The 20,547-nt window shown below is 44.4% G+C and overlaps 1 protein-coding gene across 2 annotated transcripts; it reads left to right on the forward strand.

Moving 5' to 3' along the window:
• Positions 1-207: 207 nt before the first annotated feature.
• On the forward strand, positions 208-16,214 carry GINS4 (GINS complex subunit 4). Of its 2 annotated transcripts, XM_066235265.1 has the most exons (8): positions 208-364; positions 1,016-1,130; positions 5,661-5,747; positions 6,692-6,805; positions 9,030-9,127; positions 9,296-9,384; positions 14,668-14,758; positions 14,850-16,214. In XM_066235265.1, exons 2-8 carry the CDS (start codon positions 1,035-1,037, stop codon positions 14,944-14,946), a joined length of 672 nt encoding a protein of 223 aa, XP_066091362.1. In that variant the 5' UTR covers positions 208-364; positions 1,016-1,034; the 3' UTR covers positions 14,947-16,214. The 2 variants fall into 2 exon arrangements, with proteins under 2 accessions (XP_066091362.1, XP_066091363.1); XM_066235266.1 differs by lacking the exon at positions 5,661-5,747.
• Positions 16,215-20,547: the final 4,333 nt, after the last annotated feature.

Below are 20,547 nucleotides of genomic sequence, written 5' to 3' on the forward strand. Positions count from 1 at the left end.
CGCAGGGGCTGCCGGCCGGGGTGGGCGGGGCTAACGCAGACAAGCTTCCCGCCGCGTTCTTACTGGAGGTTGGGAGAACGAGCCAAAAGACGCAAGTCCCCACCCCCTGGGGCGGGGCCACTAGGTCACCGAGGTTTGATTGGTCAGCTCCGCCCGTGCGCGATGACGTGATGCCCTGGCAGAAAGTTTCTAAGAGGAGCGCGGGAGCTGAGAAGTGCGGGATTTAGTTGTTTCGGGTTAGGCCTGCTGAAGGTTGTTCCGCTACCAGGCGCGCCCCTTGGACCAGCCCGGGCAGCTTCTTCACGAGCTCCACGTCCTGACCTCCTGCTACCTCCGAGCGACTCTCTGCCTCCCAGGTGTCCAGGTGAGCATCCGAATGAGACCTCTGATTGGGGCGGCGGGGTGGGGGTGGGGGGGCTCGCTCGCGAGGAGGAGTTAGTTCGTGCTTATGGCACCGGGAGGAGAGGAGCAAGGAGAATATGCTGTTTCCCTGAGGCTCCGGGGACTTCCTCTTGTCCCCATCACTCATCTTAAACCTTTAGGGTCACTGGTCTGATGCTCATGGGCCTTGCGACTCTAGGAATGAGGCATTGAGTATTTTCCCAATTTTAAGTGCCCGCTGAGTTAAGCATTGTGCTAAGTTCAGGGTCTGCACAGGTAGTTATGTCGCCTGTACTTAGAAGTGCCAGGCACAGAGCAGGTCCCTGATTCATATTCGAAGTGAATACATCCACTGAGGAGAGGGCCTCTACCAGAAAGACAGATAATTATTGCACGGTGTGATAGGTGCTCAATTCCAGATGTAGATGGAAACACTTATAAGGGGTGGCCTCTTTGGGAAGCTGATAACTGATCCAAGGTGTGAAGGAAAAGGCAAAGAATTGAAACATCAAAGCCTATGAATTCTCTAGCCACTGCTAATGAGGCCCCACAACCCCACTGTAGATACACAGTTGCCTATTCTTGAAAATAAATGGTAAACACAGAAGGTTATTGGTTCTTTTATTCTCAATAGGTTCCAGGTTTCAGAGAAGATGACCGAGGAACTGGATCTTATGGGACAGGACTCTGATGGGGGTAGTGAGGAGGTGGTCCTGACACCTGCAGAGCTCATTGAAAGACTGGAGCAGGTAAGCTTCCCGAGTAGAATCACCTGTCCAATCTTAGCCTTTTTATTCAGTCCAACAGTGCAAATGTCAGGAATCAGGAAATGAAGAAGTGGAACTCAAGCCTTTTTCAAGAGAAGGACTAGATCTTACCATCTACACAGAAATGAAAACTAAGGGGGACCAGCCTCTGTTAAAGACCTCATCATGTCAAACACAAAATCCTTGAGTGGGGCCAGTAAGGGACAGCTTTGGGTACAATTACTGGAACAGTTACAGAGCAAGAATTTGCTACTCGGGCCCTGGCTGGTGGCACAGTAGATAGAGTGTAGTGCTGGAGCTGTGAAGTCACTGGCTCTATCCCAAGGGCTTCAGCATGACACAGAAGTTGCAGGTTTGAGCCCCGGTCGGGGCACAAATGAGAGGTGATCAAATGGATATACAACTAAGCGGAGCAATGAGTTGATGCTTCTCTCTCTCCCTTCCTCTCTCTCCAAAGGAAAAAAAAATTGCTATTAGAGAGATGTTGTGGTGACTTGTAAGTTTTATGTCTTAGTCCTTTGAAATATCTTAACAGGAAGTCTTAACAGACATCTTTCAGAAATGGAAACCAGGATAGCTGACAATCATATAAAAAGGTATTCAACCTTTTTAGTAATCAGGAAAATGAAAATTTGAATCCTAATGAAATATCACTTCATACCCATCAGATTGGCAGAAGTGAAAAAAAGTGAACAATTTAAGTATTGGGACGGCTCTAGAGCAGTTTCAACAATTGCATATTGCAGGGAACATGTAAACACATACAGTCATTTTGGAAAATAATCTAATTGTCGATTTGAAGGCACACAATCATTTTATTCCTTGGTATAAACCTAGAGAAAACTTTCATGTGTAGTCCAGGAGACATGCACAAAATGTTCATAGCATTGCTTGCAATAGTAAAACTGCAAATAACCAGATATCTTTCAACATCCATTCTATAATGGATACAAAATTATGGCACATACACACAATGGGAAAAAAACAATAAAATGAATAAAAGATAGCTCCTGCAACAGCATAGATAACTCAGGAACACAATGTAGAACAACAAAAAATAAGTTGCTAAGAAAACTATGTATATAAAATTCAAACACTTGCAAAACTATTGGGAAGATAGAGCTTGCCAGCTTAGGTGATGTGGCACACACTGGTGTTCTGCCCATGTGCCAATGATGCTGACCTTTCACTCTCTGGTGAGAAGCCAGAGCTCCCAGGCTTGGAAGGCGGTCTGGGGATAGTTGCATCTGACCACACAGCCTCAGCTGGGCAGTGGGTGATCATGAGTTACACCTCAAGCCTGATGCTCTCTTGCAATGCCCTGAGTGCAGCCAAGGAGTTTGTCCCCCATCTGGACAGCTCTTACAGCTGGACACAGACTCAGGCTGCCTAGCATGGGCTAACGATCAACCTCACAAGGGCTGCTGATAGACACAGCTCTGGGAGTGTATATGGGTTATTCTTGAATGTCCGTAAAAAATGACTTAAAAACTATTACCTACATTGCATAGTTTCTCATTTTAATGATGATGTTAGTTTGCTAAGACTGCATACCAAAGTACCACAAACTGGGTGACTTTAAGAACAGAAATTTATTTTCTCAACTCTAGAGGCCAGAAATCTAAAATCAAAGTGCTGACATGTGGTTGGTTTCTTCTGAGGCCTGTGTCCTGGGCTTGTAGATGGTTGTCTTCTCCCTGTGTCTTCACACCGTCTTCCCTCTGTGGCTCTGTGTTCCAATTTACCCCACTGAAAAGGACAACAGTCATATTGGATTAGGGTCCACCTAAATGACCTCATTTTAACTTGATCGCCTCTTTAAAGACCCAGTCTCCAAATACAGCCATATTCTAAGGTACTGAGAGTTAGGACTTGAACATATGACTCAGGGGTGGAGGAAGATATAGCCCATCCCATAACATGATCAACAAATTGTCATTTAAAAATAATTTTTTTTTAGAGAGAGAGTCAGGAGGGGAGAGAGAGGGTGAGAAAAAGCAGCTCATAGTTGCTTTCATTTCAGTTGTTCATTGATTGCTTCCGAGAGAGGGAGGAGAAAGTGCGAAGCATCAACGTGTAGTTGCTTTTGCGTTGGTTGTGCATTGATTGCTTCATACATCCCTCGACCAGGGCATGCCAGTGTCCCCTTGTCCAAGCGAACAACGTTAGGCTTTTCATGCCGGCCACCTTTGGGCTCAAGCTAGCAAGCTTTGGGATCATGTGGATTTTTCCCCCACTCAAGCCAATGACCCCATACTGATGAGCCCACACTCAGAGCTGGGTTCAAACCAGCTCCCCCAGCATTCTGGGTTGACACTTTATCTACTGCTCCATGACTCATCAGGAATGTCATTAAATTTTAATCAGGAACCAGATGTAGCTATTTTAAATATAGCACATGATTTTTATTTTTTTTCCCTGAAGTTAGAAGTGGATAGGAAGTCAGACAGACTCCCACATGCGCCTGACTGGGATCCACCCGGCATGCCCTCCAGGGAGCAATGCTCTGTCCATCTGGGGCGTCGCTCTGTTGCATCCAGAGCCATTCTAGCACCTGAGGCGGAGGCCACAGAGTCATCCTCAGTGCCTGGGCCAACTTTGCTCCAATGGAGCCTTGGCTGCGGGAGAGGAAGAGAGAGATAGAGAGGAAGGAGAGGGGGAAGGGTGGAGAAGCAGATGGGTGCTTCTCTTCTGTGCCCTGACCAGGGAATCGAACCCGGGATTTCCACACGCCAGGCCGACACTCTACCACTGAGCCAACTGGCCAGGGCCTGGTTCCTTTATTTTTAAAGATCATAGATTCAAACTCTATTTGAAAAGATTATATTTAATTTTTTTGTTTGTTTGTTTTTGTGTGTGACAGAGACAGCGAGAGGGACAGACAGACAGGAAAGGAGAGATGAGAAGCAACAATTCTTTGTTGCGGCACCTTAGTTGTTCATTGATTGCTTTCTCATATGTGCCTTCACGGGGAGGTTGGGGAGGCTACACCAGACCGAGTGACCCCTTACTCAAGCCAGCGACCTTGGGCTCAAGCTGGTGAGCCTTGCTCAAACCAGATGAGCTCGTGCTCAAGCTGGCAACCTCGGGGTTTCGAACTGGGTCCTCCATGTCCCAGTTTGATGCTCTTATCCAGTGCACCACCACCTGGTCAGGCATATTTTAAAGTTTTATACTGATATGTTTTCCCTATTTTATATTTTATCATAATTTCACAATGTAAATGAGAAATCCGCACAGTCTACACCATTTTACCCCAGTGTACCACATGAACACTGTCATTTTTCTTGGAAGCCCTGTCGTGTAAAGACTGGAAAGCACTCTATACAGATAAAAACAAGTATGAAACTGTACAAAATATTAAACACTAAATTTAGGCTAACAATTACCTCTGAGGAGGGAGAGACACACAGAGACTTAAAATAATGATAATATTTGTTAATGAAGTTATATGCACACAGATATTTATATCATTATTCTTTATTTTATCTACTAATTATTTAATAAAATCAGTTGAAAAGAAAAACTCCTGCTTTATAAGTTCTCTGTGACAGTTTGTCTTTTCTCAATTCATTATGCTTCTTGAACATTCAGGTTGTCTTCCTAGTTAACTTCTGCAACACTAGTACAGAGCTGAGCACCGGCAAAGAAGTATGATGGTAGCAATACCCAGTGTTTACTAATGCGTCTTGGTGGTGATAATTGCAGAAGCAGAGACCCAAGGATGTCAAAAGGAATAAATTGGGCCTAATTGGCATGTAATTCTGAGCTATGCTAAACTAAATTTCTTGTAACTGAAAGATAACTGTACTTTTCCTCAGTCACCTGTGGATATTTCAGTTTTCTAAGCCTTGGTAATTTCCAAAATATAACAAGTATCTGGGCCTGAGTCATAAATTAGGGATTTAAACTCTTGTTTCAAAAGTGTTTAATAGATGAATATCCACTTCTACTATACTGTCAGGCACTTAGTAAATAAGCAGTGTTTTCTCGTCAATAAGATGAGGATAACTATATTTTCTCTCAGATATTATAATGCTGAATGAAAAAGTATTTATAAAGTGCTTTGAGCTTCAGGCATGAAGAGGTGAATAGAATTGATGTAGCGTTACTTCAACTCCTCAAATAGGAGAAAGGTGCTGGTGCCACCTGGTGGGAAAAAGCAGGTGGAGGAAATGCATTGGTGTTACTTTGTGAAAGGTGCTGTTTGAACACCAGGTGGTGTTACTCTCAGCAATGGGAATACTGACATTTTCGAAGTGATCAGGGATTTTTTTTTGTGTGTGTAATGTTGGTTAAATATAAGGTTGTAAACACAATTTCCTACGAAATGAAAAAGGAAAGACCTTATTAAACAGCTTGCATTCAACACATTGCTGCTATTTCCAACCGGTAGGCAGTTTTCTTTGCTTCAGACATCTGTGATTTTCATGGGGTATGTACTGACTTACAGGGTTGTTTTGCTCCACTGTGTGTGTGTGTGTGAGTGATTTTCTTGGCATTGTTTTTTAGGCTTGGATGAATGAGAAGTTTGCCCCTGACCTCCTGGAAAGCAAGCCTGAGATTGTAGAATGTGTCATGGAGCAGCTAGATCACATGGTAAGAGTTCTTATCCCAGGGTACAAAGGAACACTGAAAGGCATTGTCAGTGGAGGAAGAGGGCTGATAGCAAATCTGCTTCATTTGGCCCAGCCTAGTTTGTTATTTCAACTTAAATATTGAATTAGTTACCTACGTTTATAAAGCATGAGAGTACCTGGGAATATATGGCATTCAGCTTCCTCTGAACAGTCTAAAAGCCTGGCCTCACCACCCCACATTTTTATATAAGGCCGGCTGACCGAGCAAGGTCAGGGCCTCCCCGTTTCAGGGTGCTCTCCACTGCTCACCTTTCTCACGTGTCTCACTGCCTGTGCGGGGCAGGCATTTGAGTGTGTGGCCCTTGTCTTCGATGAGCTTGGCTTAAGGCATCATCAGCCTCAGAGTTGCTTTGAAACATTGATATTTAACAGTTTCTCAACTGGTGTTTTAACGCTACTTTTTAGACTCTTTAGACATTTTTTATGTCTACTGTATTATCTATTGGGTTGGGGTTCTAGTCATTACAGATTCTGTTTAAATGGTCATTTTCCAAAAGTACAGGCGCACCTCACCTTACTGCGCCTCACTTGACCGCACTTCACGTTGTTGAGTTTTGTTTACAAATTGAAGGCCAGACCCTCCGCCAGCAGACAGAGTGTGGCTCACTGTGTTGCGGTGTTCTGGCACCCAGCCCGCAGCATATCCGAGGTATGCCTGTGGATGAGTGTTGTTTGGACTTTATGTAACGAGACTGTCATCGTATATATTTGTGTAATTAAGGAATGAAAAGAAACTAAGAACTCATACGAGTATTTTGTTCTCCTTTGACCTAAATGTAGTGTTTGAGTCCTCAGCGTTGCCAGTGACGACAGTCCTTGTGGGCTGCGCGTAGGTGAAAGGAAAAAGGTTCTTAGTCTTTAAACACCGTGTTTTCTTACAAACTTCATTTTCCCTTTTAATAGGAAGAAAATCTCAGGAGAGCAAAGAAGGGGGATCTGAAAGTCGGTATCCATCGAATGGAGCTGGAGCGGATCCGCTATGTCCTCAGCAGCTACTTGCGATGTCGGCTCATGAAGGTTTGACGTGGAGACATCTGTAGGCACTAAGGCAGTGCAGTGTGTCATAGGCTGGGCATCTTGGGAAGAAGTTGGGCTGGGGCCGGGGCGAGTCCACACCCTGACGATGCTGCTGAGGCCCAGAATCAGGGTAGCTGAAGAGCAAGGAGGGCAAGAGATTGTTCTGGAGAAGCACAGATGGAATGTGTGTTGCACACCTCAAGGGACACATTTTTAGTCCATTTATTCGCTGTGAACGGTGCCCCCTAGTGTTATAGCTTGGCAGTGCTGGCTTGACATTCAACCAAAGCTCTGTGGCCATCTAACTTATAAAAATGATGTTGTTACACGTTCTTATTTTGTGTATCTGTTTTAACCCTGAAATTTTTTTCTATGAAGTTCCTTTTCATTGGTGCCTCTTGTCCCCTTAGTTGTTTTAAAACAAATATGTTCTCCTACATGAGGATGCTTTAGGTCTGAAGAGAGTTCACAAGTCTCATTGCAATCCTCTTAGCTAAACATTTCTACCATTTATTTCCAGTTACTCACCTGGTCTCTTCCCTTTAAAGTTCTAGTTTATCAATATCCTTCTTTGATTATACTACCTCAACTGACTGCAGTATTCCAGCTGTAGTTTGGTCACGTTTGTGAAAAGCAGGATGGTCACTTCCCTTATCCTGATTAATAAAATGATAGTAATACCACCTAGCGTTACATTACCATGCTTGACAGACACATCACACTAAGTTCATTCTGCACTCATTGTTAACTTTAACCTTATCTGAAGTTTTTAAGTTACCCCATCCTGACACTGTCTGGTATTTGTAAGGCTGGGTTTTTGACTCCTAAGTGTAGAGCTTGCTACTTACCTCTCTTAAGCTTTATTTTATTAAATTGGGCCATTTCCCTTCTTTCTGGATCCTGATCTTCTCACGTAGTCTAGTAGCTATCTCGTAACACTTTCTGTTGTCAGCAAGTTTGATAAGTATGTCATCAAAGCTCTTACCTGACTCCGTAAGAGGACTGGACCGATGCTAGCATATGCCATCAGAGCCTGCCCTAACGGTTGGCATCTGTCCCTTGAGTCAGTATTCTTTGTTCAACTGTTTGTGAGTCTCCCATTCGATACTGTCACCCGGCCCCAGGTTTACAGTTTGTCCCCAAAGGTGTCATAAAGACATTATCATGTTATAAAAATATTGAGGCACACACTATGCCTCTTCACCCCACCCTCAACTTCCAGGCTTTTTTGTTTTTGTTTTTATGGTTAAATCCTCTTCAAGTTAACTACTTACGTTTCTTTGAATTCACAAACCATTTTTAAAATTATTTATTCTAATATAATGCCACCTATCAATATTAAGGACACTAATCTGTATTTGAAGATTCCCTACCTTCTGTGTTTTTGAAAACTGGGAAATTTGCCCTTCTCTAGTCTTGTGCCCCTCTTTCGCACTAATTCTTCTGAAGTTAGGAAACTACATAAATTTTTAGTACATGCAGTGATAGAGGAGTAGTAGCAATTTACATCTACCAGGAGAAAATGCTTTGTGTGCTTAAACCCCGTGTAAATATTAATTTTTTACATGGGGACATAATTGACTCAAGCCAAAGGATTTCAACTCCTTTGAGTGAATGACAGCTCCTTTATCTGGGCCTCCAGTTCCTCCTCACCACTGTCATTCCCGTGCTGACAGGGAACATTTCCTTCACAGGTAACCATACCGTCACTGACTCCAGACAACAGACTGAGCCCTCTCAGGTTCCTGAGCACACAGCTTTTTGTAGCTTTTTGGGTTTTTTTTATGGTAGTTCTTAGCTTTTTTTCCAAGCCTCACCTCATTGTGGGCTTTAGCCTGGAGTTTATACTCTTATAATTGACACTGTTCAGTCTGCTTCTGTAGTCTGCATGCATCTTTCCAGCTTTTCACAGCACCTCATAGAACACCCTGTACAGCTACATAAATATGTTAAAGAGCATCCCCTTCTCTTCTTGAATATCATTTACAGTTGAAACTTCAGATTATCGTCTGTGAAATTACCTCCTCATCTTTCTTCTGAATTCTTTGACTCCTGCCCTCCCTCTGGAGTGTAGGTCTTACTATTAGAAACAGTCTTGACCGTGAAACCTTGCCATTGTTGAAGTCAATTTCTATATTAACCCCAACTTATTTCAGAAAACTAGTATGTTTCACAGTTGAATCTGGACAGATGTTTTCATGATGACTTTTATTTGTCCTCACAGATAGAGAAGTTTTTTCCTCACATCCTTGAAAAGGAGAAAACACGCCATGAGGGGGAGCCTTCTAGCCTTTCTCCCGAAGAGTTGGCCTTTGCCAAAGAGTGAGTGGGCAGCAGGTGTGGGAACTGCCTCTCTTCCCCTGGCTTGCGAGCCTGAGTTTTGGTGCTTGTGTCCGTGAAGCTGATCTCAGAGCCACTGTTGTCTGTCTGAAGGTCCCAGCGGCTCCTACTGGTAGGGCTGTCACCATGATTTTAATTTATGTGTTTCAGGTACATGGCTAACACCGAGACCTATCTAAAGAATGTTGCCTTAAAGCACATGCCTCCTAATTTGCAGAAAGTGGACCTCTTGAGGGCAGGTAAGAAGAACATTCTCTTTTAGTCATCCCGAGGGGCCATAGTTTACATCCCAGATGTCTTCAGGTGCTTTAGAGTAAGATCTTTACCTGTACTCTAGTTCTCTCAGATGTGGAAAAATAGGTATGTAGATAAGCAGGAGAGAAAAGAGAAGAAGGGTTTTGAGTTTTAAAAAAACCATTTAAAGCAAGTGTAAGGGCAGCCGTGTGTTTTTCAGCTTAGGTGGAAATTCTTATGACGCCATTATAAACAGAGACTCGTCCATGCATTCAGTCATCGGTTCCTGTGACAGTCACCTAGCGGCAGCTGCCCTGTGCGAGGCTCCCTGGGCACTGAAGACACAAGGGTCTCTGCTTTCAAAGAGCCAGCAGTCTTGTCCTCAGATTCCAGACAGTGCGGTGTTGTCTAGTTGCCAAGGAGGATCTGAATAGGAGGCTATGGAAACCTTCAGTGATTCCTTATTACTCGTAGCAAAGACTCCTAATCTTTTTGTTGTGGGGAGTTTCCCTCGTTACGGAGAAGGGTAGCAGGACTGAGTGTAGGGACAAAAGAGTCACCTGGGGGAAGTGAGCGTGGCCAAGGCCTCTGCCTCTCACCCTCTTCAAAGTCCCCTTAACATTCTGCTGAGCTGAGGGGAGGGACTTAGGATAGCAACTCCTAACGTGGCTCAACTAAGTGGGGACCCGTAGAAGATAGGTTAAAATCCATATCTCTCTCTTAAACAACTTGCCATGTCTGAGCAGGACCTTGTCAGACTGAACGGCCGGACCCAATCCAGCAATGCTCCAGGGACTGGAATCCGCCTTGTTCACGGACTGAGCTTAGTACACTGCGGCCGCAAGTTCAAGTACACTGAGCCCCAGGAGTGTCTCTCCCGCACTGGCCGTGCCGGGCCAGCTGACCACTGTGGCAGGTGGAGGAGCTGGAACAGGGTGGGCAGAGACATGGTTCACCAGATGTCTTAGTCAGCTCCGGCTATGATAACAAAGCAACACAGACGGGAGGGCTCAAACAGCAGATTTATTTCCCGCAGATCCGGAAGTCAGAAGTCCGGAATCCAGTGCTGGCCGGGTTGGTGTCCTCCGAGGCTCTGTCCTCGGCTTGCAGAAGGCCACTCTCTGCCTCTTCACGTGGCTGCTCCTCTGGACACACACACCCCAGTTTTCCCTTCTTTTTATAAGGACACCAGTCAGATTAGATTAGGCTCTACCCTGATGTTCTCATTTTAACTCCATTACCTCTTTTTTTGTAATCATTTTTTTATTTTAAATTACAGGTGATATATGTTGTTATATTTGTTCCAGGTGTACACTCCAATGATTAAGCATTACATAACTTACTAAGTAATCATCCTGATAAATCTTGCACACATCTAACACCATACATAGTTATTAGAATATTATTGCCTGTGTTCCCTATGCGGTGCTTTGCATCCCCTGACTATTCTTTTTTTTTTTTTTAAGACTTTATTTATTTATTCATTTTAGAGAGGAGAGAGAGAAAGAGAAAGAGAGAGAGAGAGAAGGGAGGAGCAGGAAGCATCAACTCCCATATGTGCCTTGACCAGGCAAGCCCAGGGTTTTTTGAACCAGCGACCTCATTGTTCCAGGTTGATGCTTTATCCACTGCGCCACCACAGGCCCCTGACTATTCTGTAACTACCAATTTGTGCTTCTTAATCCCTCCACGTTTTTCCCTACCCCCCGCCCTACTATTTGGCAACCGTGAAAACATTCTCTATTAAGTCTGTTTTGTTCTGTTTATTTTGTTTTTTAGATTCATTTTTGATAGATATGTATTTATTGCCATTTTATTATTCACATTGGTCTTTTTTTTTTCCTGTTTTTTCTTCTTTTTGGAGAAGACCCTTTAACATATCATATAATATTGATTTTGTGGTGATGAATTCCCTTAGCTTTTCCTTGTCTGGGAAGCTCTTTATCTGCCCTTTGATTCTGAATGATAGCTTTGCTGGGTCGAGGCATCTTAGCTGTAGGTCCTTGCTTTTCATCACTTTGAATATTTCTGGCCAGTCCCTTCTGGCCTAAAAAGTTTCTGTTGAGCAGTCAGCTGACAGCCTTACGGGAGCTCCCTTAGGGAACTGACTGCTTTTCTTTTGCTGCTTTTAAGATTCTCTCTTTGTCTTTAACCTTTCGCATTTTAGTTATGATGTGTCTTGACGTGGGCCTCTCTGGGTTCCTCTTGTTTGGGACTGTCTGCACTCCTGTGTGTCTGTCTCCCTCACCAAGCTAGGGAAGTTTTCTGTCATTATTTTTTCAAATAGGTTTTCAATTTCTCGCTCTCCACTCCTTCTGGCACCCCCATGATGCAAATGTTGATATGCTTGAAGTTGTCCCAGAGGTTCCTTACACTCTCTTCATTTTTTTTTTTTTTTTTGGATTCTTTTTTCTTTTTGCTGTTCACAGAGCAGCAGTTACTTCAGCAGGGCTCTGGTACCCACTGACCCACCCCTTGAGTGTGTCACTTGTGGAAGTGGTTGGGTGGTGGTGCTTCATTGTGATCTGAAGCTGTCTACCAGGTGTGCTGACTCTGGGGCCTCCCAGGAGGTGCAGGCCAAGGGCAGCCACTGCCTGTATTCTGCCCAGGGCCACCCAGCATGAGCTCCAAAGCAATCTGCAGGTGGCTGCTACTTGTGCTGGGCTTGGAGGTGCCCAGGCGAGGCCAAACAGCAAACCAAGGCTGCCTGCTGCTAGTGCCCAGGCGAGGCCAAACAGCAAACCAAGGCTGCCTGCTGCTAGTGCCAGGCCTGGGACCACTTAGCAAAAGGTATGGGGGATGCTGAGGCCAGATGCAGCTTGTTTGATAGATTTTAGGAAAATCTGAAGCATGAGCCAGGACAGACCATTTGTAGGGAAAAGCCACTGGAAACAGCTTGGGTGGGCCTGAAAGTTAGGTGGGGCAGGGTCTTAGGGAATCATTAGGGCCAGCCAGTTTGATGGAATCTCAGATACGGCACCCACCTGCCGGCTCTGGGGGGAAGGCTCATCAAAGGAACAATGGCGTCTGCCAACACTTCTGTCGGGGAGAAAGCTGCGCCCCAGCTTTCACCTTGATGCCAGACAATTCAGTTCCTCCCTGTATGTCCCTGGTTCCTTTCAAGCTGCTGCCCCAGTGCTGGAGCTCAGGGAGTGAGTCTGAGTTAGTCTGTGAGTGGTCTAAAGAGAAACTGCCTGGGACTCCAGCAGCCTCTGTCTCCCTCAGTCTTAATCCCCATTGGTTTTTACAGCCAGAAGTTCCAGGGACTTCTCTTCCCTGCACTGGAACGCTGGCTGGGGGGACCTGGTTTGGGGCTGGGACCCCTCTTCTCAGGAGGGACCTCCATAGCCCAGATATCCCTGTAGAGGTTTCTCCGCCACACATGGGTGGGACCAGCTCGCTCCACGTCTCCATCCCTCCTACCATGATGTGGCTTTTTTAATTCCCTCATTGTAAGAAGTTCCATTCGGCTTGAATTCTGGCAGTTCTGAATAATGGTTGTTCTGTAGTTTAGTTGATTTTGATAAGGTTGTGGGAGGAGGCAACTACCATGTTTACCTACCCCACCATCTTTTTAATTACCTCTTTAAAGGCCCTGTACCAAAACATTCCCATTCTGAAATACTGAGGGTTTAGGGCCTCAACATATGAATTTGGTAGGAGACACAGTACAGCCTGTAACACCAGGAGCAAGCCAGACCCACACCAGAATTGTGGAACTCTGCATTGGTCACTTTGGTAAACCTGCCAGAGGGAAACAGAAGGCCCAGTCCATGTCCAGTTGAGCCACTTTTGTCTGCACCCTAGAAGAATAGGAACAGAGCAAGGACTGGATCCCTAATCACTACCCATTGCTATCACGACCAGTCGATTAAAGCAGCCGTGGGATTACTGATGGGCATGCATCTGAATTCCTGGAACTGGCTCTAAGCTGTCGTCCCTCCAAGAGCCTCTACTGGATGCTGGTGGACCTCCTAAAATACATGTCACTGTGCTGGATTCCTAAGAAGGACTAGAGCCAGTCTCTTGGAATTGGAAGGGGTGGGGAGGTGGGAGATCTCTCCTGGTGCAATTGCTTAAATTAGCCCAGAAGCTATGAGTCCCCCTCAGGCCTCTGGAGGACTGTAGACCTTGATGGCAGGTAGGGGGATGACATGTTGAAATCTAAGCTGGGGTTCCTAGAATCACTAGCTTCCCAGTGGGGTCAACTGACCCTGAAGTTGGCGTCTCCTTGGCAGGCCCAGAACCCTGGAGCAGCCAAGGGGACCTTCCTTAGACCTTTAGAGCCAGTTGTCCTGAACACACTTCTATAAACAAGGGGATCAAGGACAACATGAAGCCTGCACTGTGCTCTTAGGACTGACAGTTAACCGGTAGTTCTCTGCACTTTGCAGTTGGTGGAGTCTTCCAGGTGCAAACTGAGCACTAGGAAATGAAGAGCTATCGAGGAGCTGCCCAATTTGAGGCACTCACTCTGTTGAAACACTGGCTGGTGGTTGAAGAGAAGGGATGACAGCAACTTCTTAACCTGTAATCAACTAGTGAGGGACCGCTCAGTCTAACACTCAAGACTATTACCATTTGACCTAGTCTTTCTACTATAGCAGGACCTCAAGTAACATTTTGTTCAGTGTCCTTTCATTATAATGTTCATGAAATGCTATAGGAACTTAATTCTTGTTTATACCAATTAGCCTATTGTAATATTGGTTCATTACACATTATTTCACTTAGATGTAGAACCTAGAGATGACATTAAGTGAGGACTTCCTGTACTCTTTCCTCCTACCCCTTTATACAGAAATATTTTCTAACCAGATTATATGTTCTGTCCTCCCAAAAGGTCCTGCATATTTCTGCCATGACCTTTGCCATTACCTACCAGGCTCACGCTCCCTCTTTAAATCCTGCTCTTTCCTTCAAAGTACACATTGACTCCTTTCTCCCCGCATCACAGAGAGAACGTGCCGCTCATGTGAGGCTGCAGATGCTGCTGTCACCACCTTGTCCAGAAACCAGGTGCTCTGCTTGCGCCCTCCACAGGGGTAGCCGAGTCCCCTGCACGTCTGCAGTTCTCATCATAGGTTGAATGAGCGGTGGTTCTGTGGAACCGTGGGTGGGAAGTGTGCTGTTTCTAGAAGGAGCCAGACCTCTCCTCAGACCACCCTACCCCCAAGATGCTTTCACATCCCTGGTCCCTTCGTGTTCCGTACACTTAGTCCCAGCAGCTCCTCCCAGGTTGTTCCTGTCAGGCGAGCGCTTTCTGATCGCACTCGTTTTTCTGGCAGTTCCCAAGCCAGATCTGGATTCATACGTGTTTCTGAGAGTGAAAGAACAACAGGAAAACATACTGGTGGAACCAGAAACAGATGAGCAGAGGTGAGTGGCGCACGTGGCTCTGACAGTGGGAAGTATTTCTCCTGACAGGGCACCAGCTCAGCTCCGCACGTGTGTTTTCCTCCTTTTTCAGGGATTATGTGATTGACTTGGAGGAAGGCTCGCAGCACCTGATCCGATATAAAATCATCGCACCTCTGGTTGCTTCTGGAGCCGTGCAGCTAATTTAAAACCAAAAATAAACAAGAAGGAAGACATGGAATCCTCAAGAAAATATTTATTAATAGAAACCCTACATATCGCTTGGAGCCCAAGGACAACAGACTTTTCTGAGCAGTGTTGTGGGTCCCTGGGACATGGAGGAGGCACAATATTCCTAACTTGCCGCGGACCCTAACGTTCTGCCGTTTCAGCCTGAGTCAGCAGATGGGGCCATTGCTCTGTTCAGTCTGCACACTGGGCAAGGGTGTGACTTTCACTTTGTGCACCTTTTCCTTTTGTGGTATTTCCCAAACTGAGGAGGCAGAGGAAGTTCCTAAGAACGCATCACTGCCTGCGATTAGGGGCCTGTAGTTAACACAGACCTGATCGTGGCAGAAGAGTTCATTTAACCTTCCTGGTAGAAAGTGTAAATAGATTATAAAGAAAGAGCTGCAGTCTCCTTCTCTGATATGTCTCTAAATTGTATAAACCTTTTAGAACCTCTAACCTTGAACCTACACCAGTTTCTGTCATGCCTAACTGAGAATCAAACCAAACCAATAAATTGCTAAGTTTCAATTTTGTGGCTGAAGGCGCCTCAGGGCCGTTCTGGGCTTGTGGTCTCGGGCAGCCTGTTCTCTGGGCGACTGCGCCAAGCCTGCCCCCAGGCCATCTGCTCAGCCTTGGCCAAGGCTTTGTCAGCAGAGTGACATTAATATCCTATATTGTGACCTCAGTAGCAGTTTTTTTTTAAGCTCTTTACTTTCTCAAGGGAAATGGATGAAATTAATGATGATACCTGAAAGGGATGTGAACAGTGAGTGAATTGTCTTTCCTCAAAACATGATAAAATCCGTGCTGTGATTTCCACGAGAAACCACTAAGAGAAAGCAAGGAAGTTTTTATTAATTAAAGTATTTTATATTTCATGTAGTAGCTTATTTTTTCCAGAGTATTTTTATCTGCTCCAGCCATTTTGGCTTTTTTGTTTGTGTGAGAGAGAGACAGGAATGGAGAGAGATGAGAAGCATCAATTCATAGTTGTGGCTCCTTAGTTGTTCATTGATTGCTGCTGATATGCGCCTTGGCAGGGACAGGGGTGTGCCCAGCCAAACCAATGACCCCTTGCTCAACCGCTGACATGATCCCATGCTTAAGCCAGCAACCCTGCACTCAAGCCAGATGAGGCTGCACTCAAGCTGGTGACCTTGGAATTTTGAACCTGGGACCTCAGTGTCCCAGGTCAACACTCTATCCATTGCGCCACCACTGGTCATTTTACCAAATATGTATTGAACATTTATTATGACAGGCACTGGGCAAGGCACTGATGCTCCAACCCAGAATAAGACAGGCATTGTCCCTGCTCACATGGAGATAAATGCTTGCAGAGAATTAGAACAGGGTGAGTCACTGGAGAGTGACTAGATTGGGTGGTCTGAGAGGTTCTCGCTGAATTCAGTGAATCTCACCATATTAGGCTGATGTCTGAATAACCAAGAAGGGGCCAGACACACAAGATCAAAAGGAAGACCATTCAGGCAGAGAAGGCAGCTTGTGCAAAGGCCCTGAAGTAGAAACGAGCTCTGCCTGCAATCAGCATGGCTAGAATGCAGTGTGCAATGGAAAATGGTGCAGGATAAGGCCTGTGAGGCAGACTGGGCCCAGATCACTTACAGGATTGTTAGCAGAGATCCTGTTTGGTCTTCACAGAAGTCCTGAGAAGTAGGCAGAGCTGGTGGCATGTTATAGGTGGGAAATAAAGCAGATGTTCAGTGGTAAGTCTGAGACTAGAACCAAAGTGTCCTTTCTCCTAGTCACAAATATGCACGTTCACTCAACACTGCCTCTACTGTGCTAAGCAGTTGGGAGAGGTACATGGGCTATTATACTGCTCCCTGGAGAGCTTGTTGAGGTACAGATTCTGATTCAGGAGTTCTGGGCGGAGGCCCAGGATTCTGAGGAGAGCCTAGGCCATGCAGTTGCTGCTTTGGGATCATACTTTGAGTGGCAAGACCCTATATTTTCACACCTCCACCTCCCATTTTGTGCGTGCCAGGCTGCACGGGAGGGGTTTAAGGTCTCTACTAAAGTCACAGAGTAAATTGCTCCATTTCCTATTCACCTCCTCAAAGAAAGGCTGGCTTTAATATAAAGAGGAAGTTGAATTTCAAAACCAAGTAGAAAGGGAAATGATGTGGCTTCATGTGAAGTTCATTGACTTAATTTTTTCAGTTTGTGGTGTTTCGCTTTATTGTTAAAAACTCATCACTGGAAGCATGACAGAACGTGTTTCTCAAACAGTTGCATTATACTTTGTTGTCATAAGCTTGTCACCAGCAAGGGGGCTATTCCTGAGAAAAGCTTACAGGTCCATATCTGGGTTTCTCAGCCACGGCCATCATGCTGGCTGTGACCTTGCACAGGACCCCAGCTGTGTTGACTCTGTGCCCAGATCCCAGCAGGCAACAGGGTTTAGTGCCATCCTCATTTGCATCAAACTTCCTTCTGGGATGCAAATGAGGCTAACCATAAAGCTTTCAGAGTGAACTGTGAAGCAAGCACATTATTTTTCAATTCTTGACATGATGTCTTTTAAACTCCTATATCATGGGAATCTAAACACCCCAAACATTTGGAATTTTTCATGAATTGATTTCTTTTTCTGTATTGTGGTAAAATATATGTATCATAACAACTGCCATCTTAGCCATTTTTAAGTGTAGAGTTAGTTCAATATTATTAAATACTTTGTACAGCCTGACGTGTGGTGGTGCAGTGGATCAAGCGTCGACCTGGAATGCTGAGGTCACTGGTTCAAAACCCTGGACTTGCCTGGTCAAGGCACATATGGGAGTTGATGCTTTCTGCTCCTCCCCTCCTTCTCTCCCTATCTCTCTCTCTGTCTCTCTTCTCTAAAATGAGTAAATAAAAATAATTTTTTTAAAAAGTTTAAAAGATAAAAATACTTTGTACACATTATACAACCATCACCACCAAACATCTCCATAACTCTTCATCTTATAAATCTGAAACCCCCTTTTAAGCATACCTATTAAACAATAACTCCCCTTGATTACTTCTTCACAGCCCCTGGAAACCACCATTCTACTTTCTGTCTTTAAAATTTTGATCACCCCCAATACCTCATATCAGTGGAATCATGTAGTATTATAGTATTTCTCTTTTTGTGACTGGTGTATTTCCCTTAGCATAAGTCCTTGAGGTCCATTCATGCTGTGGCATGTGTCAGAATTTCCTTCCTTTTTAAGGCTGAATAATATTTCATGATAGCTATATACCACATTTTGTGCATACAGTCATCTTCGGGGGAAGAGGGTTGCTTCCACCTTTTTTGTGTTGTGACTAATGTTGCCATAAACATGGGTATACAAGTATCTTTTCAAAACTTATCAATTTTTACGTATAAGCCCAGGAGTGCAATTTCTGGATCATGTGGTAATTAAATTTTAATTTTTTGAGAAACCACCGTACTGTTTTTTATAGCAACTATACCATTTTACATTCCCACCAACAGCGCACACGGGTTCCAGTTTCTCTACATCCTTGCCCACACTTGCGTTCTGTTGTTTTTGATAGTTGCCATCCTAATGGGTGTGAGGTGTTATCTCATTATAGTTTTGATTTGCATTTTCTTAAGATTGATGTTGAGCATCTTTTTATGTGCTTCTTGGCTATTACTGTACCTTCTTTGGAGGACTCTGTATTCAAGTCCTTTGCCTATATTTTAATTGGGCTATTCTTGAATTTTAGACGTTCTCTATATATTATAGGTATCAATCCCTATCAGACAAATGATTTGCAAATATTTTCTCCCATTCTGTGAGTTGCCTTTTTACTCCTTGAATAGTAATTTTTAATGCATAAAATTTTAAAAAATTTTCATAACGGTTAATTTGTCAATGTTTTTCTTTTATTACTTGTGTCTTTGGTATCATATTCAAGAAATCATTACTGCCTGACCAAGTGGTGGTGTAGTGGAGAGAGCATCGGACTGGGATGCGGAAGGACCCAGGTTCGAGACCCTGAGTCGCCAGCTTGAGAGCGGGCTCATCTGGCTTGAGCAAAAAGCTCGCCAGCTTGGACCCAAGGTTGCTGGCTCAAGCAAGGGGTTACTGGGTCTGCTGAAGGCCCGCCGTCAAGGCACATAAGAGAAAGCAATCAATGAACAACTAAGTTGTCTCAACAAGAAACTGATGATTGATGCTTCTCATCTTTCTCCATTCCTGTCTATCTGTCCCTATCTATCCCCCTCTCTCTCTCTGTCCCTGTAAAAATTAATTATTTATTTTTTTAAAAATCATTACCAAAACCAATGTTATGAAGCTATTGTGATGTTTTCTTCCAAGAATTTTGTTTAGGTCTTAAATTTAGGTTCTTGATTTATTTTGAGTAAATTTTTAGAGATGGTATTAGGTAAGGGTTCAACTTCATTCTTTGGTGTGGGGGTATCCAGTTTTCCCAGCACCATTTATTGAAAAGACTGTTCTTCTCCCCATTGAATGGTCTTGGCATTTTTGTCAAAAATCATTTAATGATATTCTGTGAGGGTTTATTTCTGAGTTCTGAGTTCTTAATTCTGTTCCATTGGTCTATATATCTTTATTATCGCTGCTCTGATTACTTTGGCTTTGCATTAGCTTTTGAAGTCAGGAAGTATGAGTCTGCCAGTTTGGGGGTTTGTTTTTCAAGATAGTTTTGGCTATTCAGGGTCCCTTGATATTCCATATGTATTTTAGGATGGGTTTTTTATATTTTAGAAAGAAAGTCATTGGGATTTTTATAGAGATTGCACTGAATCTATACATTGCTTTGAGTAGTTTTGACAGTCTAACAATATTAAGTCTTTTGGTCCATAAACATGGAATGTTTTTTATTTATTTAGGTTTTTTTAAATGTCTTTCAGCAATGTTTCATAGTTTTTATTGTACAAGCTTTTCACCTCCTTAATTCCTAAGTATTCTTTTCTTTTTTTATTTTTTCTTAAGTGAGAAACAGGGAGGCAGAGAACAGACTCCTGTATGTGCCCCTACCAGGATCCACCCAGCAAGCCTCCTATGGAGCAATGCTCTGCCCATCTGGAACTATTGCTCTTGACTCAGCAACTGCACTACTTTAGCACCTGAGGCGAGGCCATGGAGCCATCCTCAGTGCCTGAGACCAACTTTCTCCAACCAAACCATGACATCAGGAGAGAAAGAGAGAGATAGAGAGAAAAGGGAGAGGGGAAGGGTGGAGAAGCAGATGATTGCTTCTGTGTGCCCTGATCTGGAATCGAACCTGGGACATCCACACACCAGGCCAGTGCTGTACCACTGAGCCAACTGGCCAACAGAGAGAAGGGCAGATAGGGACAGACGGACAGGAAGGGAGAGAGATGAGAAGCATTAATTATTCGTTGCGGCTCCTTAGTTGTTCATTGATTACTTTCTCATATGTGCCTTGACCCCGGGGCTACAGCAGACCAAGTGACCCCTTGCTTGAGCCAGCAACCTTGGGCTTAAGCTAGTGAGCCTTGCTCAAACCTTGGGGTTTCAAACCTGGGTCTTCCACATCCCAGTCGGACACTCTATCCACTGTGCCACCACCACTGTGCCATACATTCAGGC

Source organism: Saccopteryx bilineata, chromosome 6, assembly GCF_036850765.1.
Source record: "Saccopteryx bilineata isolate mSacBil1 chromosome 6, mSacBil1_pri_phased_curated, whole genome shotgun sequence".
NCBI classification, from domain to species: domain Eukaryota; kingdom Metazoa; phylum Chordata; class Mammalia; order Chiroptera; family Emballonuridae; genus Saccopteryx; species Saccopteryx bilineata.